The following is an 11,840-nucleotide window of genomic DNA, read 5'->3' as shown; positions in this document are numbered from 1 at the left end:
GCTGGCACCTGGTTACTGCAGGTGGCTGTGCGTTTATGCTTGGGGGTTGGGGAGGAAAATGGCACCTGCCAGGTTTTTTTTTTTTTTTTTTTTTTGTTCCTGGAGAAGTTCCTCAGTGATCCCTGCCCTGCCTTTCTGAACAAATGCACTCTGAGATGAGTAAATAAGTCTCCTTCCTGTATGCCCCAGGCATTTTTCAAACTGCTGCTTCGATGCTGACTCTCTAGGCTGTTTTTAACGCTTTCTCTTTAAGGGTGGAGACTCACCCTTAAAGCAAAGAGGACGCCCTCTTTGCTCTCCCAGATCCGAGCCTGCTGATTTTTCAAGTTCCAGGCTTTAAGTCCTGCATGTTGTAAGAACTCAAACAATTCTCTGGTTTTCAAAGCCAAATGCTATGCAGATTTGACTTCCCCGTGCAGGCTTCCTTGTATGAGGGTCTGTTTCTTTTATTTTTTAAAGACGTGTTTAAATTTAAATTCAAATTTAAATATTTTATTTAAATTCAATGTAATGAACATAGTTTATTATTATTTTCAGAGGTAGAATTCAGGGATTCATCAGTTACATATAACACCCAGTGCTCATTATTTCCAGTGGCTTCCTTAATGCCCATCACCCAGTTACCCCATCTCTCCACCCACCTCCCCTCTAGCAACCCTCAGCTTGCTTGTTCCCTATAGTTAAGAGTCTCTTACGGTTTGCCTCGTTCTCTGATTTTCTTACTTTTCCTTATGTTCCTCTGTTTTGTTTCTTAAACTCTACATCTGAGTGAAATCTTAAGGTATTTTTCTTTCTCTGAATGACTTATTTTGCTTAGCATAATAACCTCTGGTTCCATCCACATCGTTGCAAATGGCAAGATTTCATTCTTTTTAATGACTGAGTATAATATTCCTCTGTGTGTGTGTGTGTGTGTGTGTGTGTGTGTGTTTGTATATATATACACACGTCTGTGCATGTGTGCATGTATATATACACACTATGTGTGTGTGTGTGTACACATACATAATACATATATACACACACATCACATCTTTATCCACCCATCTGTTGATGGACATCTTGGCTCTTTCCATAGTTTGGCTATTGTCGATATTGCTGCTATAAACATTGGGGTGCAGGTGCCCTTTTGCATCACTGTGTTTGTATCCTTTGGGTAAATACCCCGTAGTGCAATTGCTGGGTCATAGGGTAGCTTTATTTTCAACTTTTTGAGGAACTTCCATACTGTTTTCCAGAGTGGTTGCACCAGCTTGCATTCCAACCAACAGTGTAGGAGCGTTCCACTTTCTCTGCATGCTCGCCAACATCTGTTTCCTGAGTGGTTACCATTCTGACTGGTGTGAGGTGGCATCTCATTGTGATTTTTGGTTTGTGTTTCCCTAATGCCAAGTGATGTTGAGCATTTTTTCATATGTCGGCCATTCTTTGGTCGTCTTTGGAGAATTGTCTGTTTGTGTCTTCTGCCTATTTCTTGACTGGATTATTTATTTTTTTGGGTGTTGAGTTTGATAAGTTCTTTATAGATTCTGGATACTAGCCCTTTATTTGATAAGACATTTGCAAATATCTTCTCCCATTCTGTAGGTTGCCTTTTAGCTTTGTTGACTGTTTCCTTTGCTGTGCAAAAGCTTTTTATCTTGATGAGTCACAATAGTTCATTTTTGCTTTTGTTTCTTTTGCCTTGGCAGACGTGTCTAGCAAGAAGTTGCTGTGGCCAAAGCGGAAGAGGTTGCTGCCTGTGTTCTTCTCTAGATTTTGATGGATTCCTGTCTCATGTTTAGGTCGTTCATCCATTTTGAACCTAGTTTTGTGTAAGAAAGCAGTCCATTTTCATTCTTCTGCACATGGCTGTCCAATTATCCCAACACCATTTTTGAAGAGACTGTCCTTTTTTCCATTGGATATTGTTTCCTGCATTGTCAAAGATTAGTTGACCATAGTGTTGAGGGCCCATTTCTGGGTTCTTTATTCTGTTCCATTGATCTGTGTGTCTGTTTTTGTGCCAGTACCATACCTTCTTAATGATTACCGCTTTGTAATACAGCTTGAAGTCCAGAATTGTGATGCCTCCAGCTTTGGTTTTCTTTTTCAAGATTGCTTTGGCTATTTGGGGTCTTTTCTGGTTCCATAAAAATTTTAGGATTTTTTTTCCCAGCTCTGTGAAAAAAGTTGATGGTATTTTGATAAAGATTGCACTGAATGTGTAGATTGCTCTGGGTAGGATAGTCATTTTAACAATATTTGTTCTTCCAATCCATGAGCATGGAACTTTTTTCCATTTCTTTGTGTCTTTCTCAATTCCTTTCATGAGTGTTTTATAGTTTTCAGAGTACAGATCCTTTGCCTCTTTGGTTAGGTTTATTCCTAGGTATCTTATGGTTTTTGGTGCCATTGTAAATGGGATTGATTTCTAGATTTCTCTTTCTTCTGCCTCATTGTTATTGCGTAGAAAAGCAACTAATTTCTGTGCACTGAGGGTTTCTTTCCTTTCTCTGTGCCCATTGCTCCCTCCCTCCAGTGGACAGACTTGAGAGAGTCCATTTAGCACTCTAATGTGTCCCCACCTTTCCTACCCTCTTCAGTGTGGCCTCTTTTCTGCATTTAGCTGTGGAGTTTGTTCTCCCATTCTTCCAGTCATTTACACTCATCAGTGTTATCCATTTGTATCTGTGGAACATGAGGTAAGCTTAGGAAATTTTAACAATTTTCTTCCAAATTCATGAGCACAAAGAATTCTTTCCATTTACTTATATCATCTTTGATTTGTCATCAAGGTCTTGTAGTTCTCAGAGTAGAGATCTTTCACGTCTTTGGTTAAGTTTATACGAAAGTATTTTATTGTTGATGTTATTGTAAATGGGATAATTTTCTTTTTCCTTTTCATGTAATTCATTGTTAGTGTATAGAAATGCTATCGCAACACTGGTTGAGTGTCAGCTCTTGGTTTTGGCTCAGGTCATGATCTCTTGGGTCATGAAATCGAGCCCAGCCTTTGGCTCCACGCTCAATGGGGAGTCTGCTTGAGATCCTCTCCCTCTGTCCCTTCCTCCACTCATGTGTGCGCTCTCTCTCTTTCTCTGTCTCTATAAATCTTTAAAAAATGCTGTTGTTTTCCATGTTAGTTTTGTAATCCTGTAACTTTACTGAATTTTCTATTAGATGAAGCTGGGTTTTTTTGGAGTCATAATGATTTTCTATGTATAAAATCATGTCATCTGCAAATAGAGACAATTTTAGTTTTTTATTTCCAATTCTGATGCACTTTATTTATTTGTATTGTCTAATTGCTGTGGCTGGGACTTCAGGACTATGTTGAGTAAAAGTGGTAAGATGGGTACTCTTCCTGATTTTAGAAGAAGAGCTTTCAGCTTTTGTCATTGAGTATGATGGTAGGTATGGACTTGTCATTTGTGGCCTTTATCATGTTCAGGTAAAATCCTCTTATTCCCAATTTGTTGAATTTTTATCATAAATGGGTCTTGTTGAATTTTGCCAAATGATTTTTCTCTGTGTGTTGAAATGATCATATGATTTTTACCTCTCTATTTATGTGATGTGTCACACTGATTTGCATATGTTAAACTATCCTTGCATCCCAGGGATAAATGTCACTTGATCATGGTGAATAATTCTTTTAATGTGCTGCTGAATTCAGTTTGCTAATCCTGAGAATTTTTGTTTTTATATCAATGAAGAATATCAGCCTGTAGTTTTCTTTTTTGGCAGTGTCTTTTTTTGGCTTTGGTGTCACTGTAATGGTCTGGTAAAATAAGTTTAGGACTGTTCCCTCTTTGTTTTTGTTTTTGTTTTTTTGTTTTGTATTTGTTTTTTGAAGGCTTTGAGAAGAATTGGCATTAATTCTTCAAACATTTGTAAAACCCACCAGTGATTATTCTGGGCTTTTATTTTTGGGGGATATTTTAAATTACTTAATCAGCCTCCTAATCAATAATTGGTCTGTTCAGTTTTTTTTTTAATTTCTTGATTCAATTTTGGTTATGTTTTTAAGAATTTTTCTATTCTAGGTTATCCAGTTTGTTGGCATATATTATTCACAGTAGCCTCTTAGATCAGTTGTAATGTCTTTTTCATTTTGAATTTTGTTGGTTTGGGTCCTCTCTCCCTTTTCCTTGATTAGTCTAGCTAACGTTTTCCCAATTTTGTTTCAAAGAACCAATTCTTAGTTTGATTATTTTTTTTCTATTGTCTTCCTCTTTATTTCATTTATTTCTGCTATCTTTATTCCTTCCTTCTAACTTTTGGGTTCATTTTAGTCCTGTTCTAGTTCCTTAGGGCAGAGTTAGGTTGCCCATTTGAAGTCTTTGTTTTTTTCTTAATGTATATGTTTATTCCTGTGGACTTCCCTCTTAGATTTGCTTTTGCTGCATCCCATAAGTTTTGGTATAGTGTTTTTCCATTTTTGTTAATCTCAAGATACTTTTTATTTCTCCCATTTTTCTTCATTTATTGGTTATTCAAGAGATTGTTTAGTTTCCATGTATTTATTTTTCTAGTTTCCTTCTTGTTACTGATTTGTAATTTTCATACGAAGGTAATCAGAAGACTCTTGGCATGATTTCAGTCTTCTTGAATTTGTTTTGTGGTCTAATTTATAGTCCTAGAAAATGTCGCATGTATGCTTGAGAGTAATGGGTATTCTCTTGTTTTTGCATCGAATATTCTGTATGTGGCTGTTAGCTTCATTTAGTCTATAATGTTGTTTAAATCCACTGCTTCTATTGGTTCTCTGGATGATCTGTTCATAATTGTGAGATGGGTATTAAAGTCTCTATTATTGTATTCCTGTTTATTTCTCCTTTTAGCTGTGTTAGCTTTTGCTTTATATGTTTGGGTGGTCTGATGTTGAGTACATAAATATTTACAATTGTTCTATCATCATGGTGGATTGACCGCTTTATCATTATATAATGACCTTCATTTTATCTTTTTTACCCTTTTTTGGTTTAATGTCTATTTTGTCCGATACCAGTATAGCTGTCCTTGCCTTTTTTCTCTTTTTTTTGGGGGGGGGGGTTTACTATGTGTTTGAAATATCTTTTTAAGTGCCTTCACTCTCAGTCTATGTGTGTCTAAAAAAGGCTAAAATAAGTCTTTTGTAGGTAGCATATCATTGTATCTTTTTTTTTTTAATCAGCCATTCTGTAACTTCTGGAGAATTTAAACCATTTATATTTAAAGTAATCTATTGAGAGGTATGAAATTACTATTACCATTTTATTTTCTGGCTGGCTTGTAGTTCCATTGTGACCCCCCCCCACCCCCCGCTGCATTGTTTTTGTGTCTTGATGTCTTGTGGTATCAGTATACTTGGACTTCATCATGTTCTTTTGTGTTACCACAAGTTTTTCCTCTGTGGTTACCACTAGGCTTACATAAAATATCTTAAAATGGTAAAACCTTATTTTAAACTGCTAACAATTTACTGTCAATGGAATTCCAAAACTTTACACTTTTACTTCTCTCACATTTTAGGTTTGATGTTCAAATTACCTATTTCTTATATTGTGTAACTAATAAAGGTTAATGTAGATGTGGATATTTAACTTTTAAACTAGGCTTGTAAATGTGCACCACCAATATTAGATTACAGAGTCTAACTCTGAATATATATTTACCATTACAAATGAGTTTTATACTCCTTTCTTAGGGACTTACCCTCTACTTCTAGTCAGAGAACTCCTCTTAGAATTTCTTGTAAGGCAGGTCTCATTGTCCTAATTGCCATTAGCTTTTGTTTGTTTGGGAAAGCCTTTATCTCTCATTCATCTCTGAAAGACAGCTTTGCTAGGTATTGAATTCTTGGTTCAGAATTTTTTTTCTTTCAATATTTTCAATATATCATCCAGTTCTCTCCTGGCCTGCAAAATTTTTGTTGAAAAATCTGCTGATAGTGTTATGGGGTTCCCTTTTATCTAATTTATCTTTTCTCTTGCTTCTTTCAAATTTTTTTGTCTTTAACTTTTGACTGATTTTGATTAATTATAATAAATCTTGGTTTAGCCCTATTTGGATTCAACCTATTTGGGATGTTTTGGGGCCTCATGGAGCTGGATATTTATCTTGCCCCTCAGGTTTTGGCAATTTTCAGTCATCATTGATTTAAATATACCTTTTGTCCCTTTCTTTCTCTTCTGGAATTCCCATAATATAGGTATTATTATTTTTTTAAGATTTTATTTATTTATGTGACAGAGAGACAGCCAGTGAGAGAGGGAACACAGCAGGGGAGTGGGAGAGGAAGAAGCAGGCTCCCAGTAGAGAAGCCCGATGTGGAACTTGATCCCAGAACGCCGGGATCACGCCCTGAGCCGAAGGCAGACGCTTAACAACTGTGCTACCCAGGCGCCCCGGGTATTATTTATTTTGACTGTGTCCCATAAGTCTCATAGGTTTTCATCACTTTTTTTTTATTCTTTTTTTTTTTCTTTAAAGATTTTATTTATTTATTTGACAGAGAAAGAGTGAGCACAAGTAGGGGGAATGGCAGGCAGAAGGAGAGGGAGAAGCAGGCTTCCTGAGGAGCAGGGAGCCTAATGCAGGGCTCGATCCCAGGACCCTGGGATCATGACCTGAGCTGAAAGCAGATGCTTAACCAATTGAGGCACCCAGGTTCCCTCATTTTCTTTTTTATATTCTACTAACTGGATAATTTCAAATGTCCTGTCTTCTAGATCAAGTATTGTTCTGTGTGGTCAAGTCTGCTTTTGAAGCTTTCTGTTGAATTCTTCATTTGTCATAATTTTTTTCTAGCTTTAGGATTTGTCTTTGGTTCTTTTGTTTTCTAGTTCTTGAACTACTCATTTTACTCACATGCAGTTTTCCTAATTTCATTTTGTTGGTGTGTTTTTGTGGTTCAGTAGACTTTTCTTTCAGTAGACTTCTTTAAAAGACTATTTTGAATTTTTAAAGAAAGATTTATTTTGGGGGGAGAGAGAGAGAGGGAGGGAGGGAGAGAATGAATATGAGAATGCGTGAGTATGAGTGGGAGGGGCAGAGGGAAAGGGAGAGAGAATCTCAAGCAGACTCTGCACTGAGTGTGGTGCCTGAAGTGGGGCTCGATCCCATGACCCTGAGATCCTGACCTGAGCTGAAATCAAGAGTCAGATGCTTACTTGACTGCACCACCCAGGTGCCCCAAACTATTTTGAATTATCATCTGATGGTTCATACATCTCTATTTCTTTAGGGTCTGTTATTGGAGCTTTACTGGTTTCCTTCAGTGGCTTCATGTTTACCAGAGTTTTCTGTGATCTTTGATATGTTGGTATGTGCACATTTGAGTAAATAGTCTCCTCTTCCAGATTTTAGAGACTTGCTTTGGCAGAGACATTTCTTCACCATTCTGATCTGTTTAGGTTTCTGGGCATGTCTGACTGTAATGTCTCTGGATAGATGAGGCTTTCAGTCCTGGTCTGTTTTTGGACAAGGCCACTGCCCAAGCTCAAAGGTCGGGGTGTGTGTGTTGTTGGCTGAGAACTGTTGGCTAGTACTGCTGGCTTGTTTCCCTGCCTAAGTGAGGCTGTAGGATGTTATCTGGGTTCTCCAGTCAGGCTTACTAGGTGGTTGGGATTGGGTAATACACTCAGGAGTGGCTGGGGCTATGAATTAGTTTCTCTGCATTGCTGGGGCAGCAGGATGGGTCTGAGGGCCTGCATGGCTTGTTTTCTGGGGACCCAAATCAGACAAGACTGTGCACTGGATTTGCTGACCAGACAGAGCCCCTGGTTTTGCTCAGCAGACAGCAAAGTCCATGTTCTGTGTTTAAGGCCTCTGTGAAGAGCGCTGTTGGATGGGCTATGTCGCTTCCTGTGTACTCCGGTTAGGTTCTCTGTTCAGGTGGGTTGAAGGCTGTATTCAGCAAATGACTGAGCTGTAGATTAGTTTCCCTGGCCAGGGACAGCAAGAAAACTAGTTTCAAGGCTAGAAAGACTCTTTGTGGTCTTGACTGTAGGCATGCTGCACCCTAATTTCCCTGGCCTAATGGGGTCCCTGGCTTTGCTCTGGAAATCACGAACCTTGCCTGCTGGACTCTTTGCTTCAGTGCTGCTGGGCTACGTAGCTTTGCCAGTGTTCTGACCAGGCTTTCTGTTTGGGTGAGTCTAGAAACTTCATTCAGCTGTGGACAGGGCTATGATTTTAGCTCTTGGCAGGATGGGAGGGCCAGATCCAAGCAGTTTTCAAGAATTTCCAAGTATGAGGCTTTGTGGTCAGGAGGGATCAGGAGCTATACTCAAGCAGTGAGGAGGGTTATGAATTAGCTCACCTATCTGGTCTGAGCAAGTTAGATGGCTTCGAGGCCAGCAGGGCTCTTTCTGCTTGAGCAGGGCCAGGAGCTACACTTAGTAGTGGGTGAGGATATGACTTCACTCTGCCTGCAGGGGCCTGTGGGGGTGGGGAATGGTGGGGTCAGCATACAGGCTACATGGCTCTTCATTTAAGGTACCAAATCAGGCAGACCTGTGCCCTGCCAAGGTTGCTGGTCAGACTTTCCTACTGTTTTGGCTCTGCAGATCAGCAGACCTGCTGGTTGGGACATCTGTTTGGGCAATGTAGGAAACTGGTCGGCCAAGATTTGAATGCTGGTTGTTGTAAGCCCCTTCCCCTTTCTTCTTCACAATCATATTACCAGTGGTTAGTACTTGCAAATTTTCTTGAAATCCCTGTGGTATGAGACAAGAGTGGGGTTTCCCAAGGAGGAGCCCACAATGTTGGGGAGGCTAGGTCTTCATGCTGGGTTCTCTCTTCCTACTGGAGGAACTGTAGGCTCTGGGGAGACCTTGATGTGTGTTGCAGTGGTCTGGGGAAGAGTCAATGCAGTCAGCATGTAACCACTTTTCTTATCCTTCTAACGTTGTCTATCTTGGTCTCAGGTGCAGGAGGATGTACCCCCACAATCTAGGAGAGGTGTTCCATCCATGAATAGTTGTTAGTTGTTTTCCTTGTGATGAGGAGCAAAGTCAGGAAAGACCTATGTCTCCATGTTGGTGATGTCACTCCTGTATGATCCTTCTAATGTATTTTTGAATTTGGTTTGCTAATATCTTGTTGAGGATTTTTATATTTTCATCTGAGATATTGATGCATAATTTTCTTGTAGCCTTCATGTCTGGTTTCAGTATCAGGGTAATGCTGGCCTTGTACAATGAGTTTGGAAATGTTCCATCCTCTTCTATTTTTTGGAAGAGTTTGAGGAAGATTGCTGCTATTTTTAAGTGTTTGGTAGAATTTACCAGTGAAATAATTTTGGCTCAGACTTTTGTCTGTTGGGAGGTTTTGGATTCCAGATTCAGTCTCCTTACTCGTAATTCTTGGTTTGTTCAGATTTTCGGGTTCTTGAGTCCTCGTGGGTTGTATATTTCTAGGAATTGAACCGTTTCTTTTAGTTTGTTTAATTTGTTGGCTTGTAATTGTTCGTAGTAGCCTCTTAGGATCCTTTGTGTTTCTGTGGTATCAGTTTTAATGTCCGCTCTTTCATTTCTCATTTTGAGTCCACTCTCTTTCTCTTTGTGTGTCTAGCTAAAGGTAGCTTATTATTTTTTTTAATCTTTGCAAGAAAACCAGCTCTTAGTTTAATTGATACATTCTGTTGTTTTGTGTTGGTTTCTATATCACTTATTTCTGCTCAGTCTTTATTTTTTTTTTTCTACTTATATCAGGCTTGACTTATTCTTTTTTGTTTTTTTCCTAAGTTCCTTGTGGTGTGAAGTTTATTTGACATCCTTTTTATTTCTTAATGTAGGCATTTATTGCCATGAACTTCCCTCTTAGAACTGCTTTCACTGTATCTATAAGTCTTGGCATGTTATCTTGCTAATTTCATTTGTTTGAAGGTATTTTTTGATTTCTCTGAATTCTTATGTGGCCTGTTGGTTGTTCAGCAGTTGTTCTTTAATTTCCGCATTTGGAAATTTTCTAATTTTCTTCTTGTAATTGACTTCTAGTTTCATATCATTGAGGTTGGAAAAGATGCTTGATACGATTTCAGTCGTTTTGAATTTATTAAGACTTATCTTGTAGCCTAACCTGTCACCTGTTCTGAAGAATGTTTCATGTGTTCTTTAGTACAATGTATATTCTGCTGCTTTAGGATGGAATGTTCTGTATATGTCTGTTAAGTCCATTTGGTCTAATGTGTCATTTAAGGGCAATGTTTTCTGATTTATTTTTCTCTGTAGATAATCTATCCATTGATGAAAGTGAGATATTCAAATCCCCAGTCATTAATGTATTGCTGACTTTTTCTCCCTCTAGGTCTGTTAATATTTGCTTTATATATTTAGATGCTCTGGTGTTTTGTGTGGAAGTATTTATAAATGTTGTATCTTCTTGTTCGATATACCCCTTTTTCATTATGTAATGACCTTCTTTTGTCTCTTATTAGTCTTTGTCTTACAGTCTAACTTGTCTGATATAAGTGAAACCACTCTAGCTTTCTTTTGGTTTTCATTAGCTTGGAATATCTTCTTCTATTCCTGAACTGTCTGTGTGGATCCTTACATCTGAAGTGAGTTTGTGGATACTGTATAGATGGGATTTTTTTATATTATTATTCAGCCATTCTGTCTTTTTATCAGAGAATTTAGTCCATTTATATGCAAATTAACTCTTGAGACCTGGTGGTATTTTTTTTTTTTTTGTGGGATTGTACCTAATTTTAATACAAAGTTATTTTTATTACATACTTCATACATTTGAGGGTATAAGACATATTTTTCTTGATTGCACAAAATTCTTCATGCACAATACTTAAATACAGCTAAGAACATTTCCACAATGACTATAAAGTGAATAGAAAGCATTTTTCAAGTTTTCAAATGGAAGTGTAGGGGAAAGCAGGACAAAAGGTGACTGAGATCTAGCGTTTGGTGACTTGGCAAGGCCAGGCCATCTAATTAACAGGTTGCAGAGGTATGGATGGGACCCAGGCTTTTCTTTCCTAAAAATGCCACAGATTAGTGTATTCAAGAAGAGGAAGAAAATCTAATTATAGTTGAGATCATTTTATACCAGAAAACAACTGTAGAAGCTAACTTTTAATTTTTCAAAACTCAATTAGGTGTGTGTATGGTCCGTTGGTATCCAGCTGCAACACCTGCCTGTTCCCGTAAGTACCATGTTCCACCACAACCCCAGCTTCGGCACACTTGCTGTTGGCAGCCAGTTCTTTTTCACATAGAGTCACAAATTGGGAATAAAGTTCTAAGCCTTCTTCTTTTCCAGAGTTAGAGTGATACTGCATGTTTCTTCCTTTTACTCTCCCCCCAAGGGTGGCTTGAGGGATGATTAGAACATTGCCAGGTAGATCCAATACAGACACATGCTTGCCATTTTCTGTTTCACTTAACTTCACATTTAACAGTGTATTAACCATTTTGGGAAGAAGTTCTTTATTAGCTCCCTTGAAAAAACACACGTAGATTACTAATCCTCTCTGAACCTCCACCCACTGGCTCTCGGCGTCTCCCTCGGCTGGGCGTACTTGCAGCCTGGCGTGCAGGCACTGCTGCAGAAGCGCCCGGGCCTGAGGTATGCGGTCGCTCTCAGCCATGGTTCGAACCCGCGTCGAGACCTGGTGGTATTTTGTTGATTGTTTTTTGGATGTTTTGTGATGCTCCCTTCCTTCCTAATCTGAAGATTTTCTGTAGTGTTATGCTTAGATTCCTCTATCTTTTTTCTGTCTACTATAGGTTTTTGCTGTGTGGTTACCCTGAGGTTTACATAAAAGGATTTATAGTTCATGTTAAAAATAACTTAAGTTTGGGGGCCCCTGGGTGGCTCGGTCAGTTAAGCGTCTGCCTTCAGCTCAGGTCATGATT

At 38.6% G+C, this 11,840-nt stretch overlaps 1 protein-coding gene across 1 annotated transcript; it reads right to left on the bottom strand.

Moving 5' to 3' along the window:
* Positions 1 to 10,345: 10,345 nt before the first annotated feature.
* LOC103664506 (D-aminoacyl-tRNA deacylase 2) lies at positions 10,346 to 11,840 on the bottom strand. The gene has a single exon (XM_008692397.2). It carries the CDS (start codon positions 11,570 to 11,572, stop codon positions 11,066 to 11,068), a length of 507 nt encoding a protein of 168 aa, XP_008690619.1. The 5' UTR covers positions 11,573 to 11,840; the 3' UTR covers positions 10,346 to 11,065.

This window comes from Ursus maritimus, unplaced genomic scaffold (genome assembly GCF_017311325.1).
Source record: "Ursus maritimus isolate PB19 unplaced genomic scaffold, ASM1731132v1 scaffold_15, whole genome shotgun sequence".
In the NCBI taxonomy this organism is placed as follows: Eukaryota; Metazoa; Chordata; class Mammalia; order Carnivora; family Ursidae; genus Ursus; species Ursus maritimus.
Note: the sequence above shows the minus strand (reverse complement) of the source record. Positions and strands in the feature narration are given on the sequence as shown.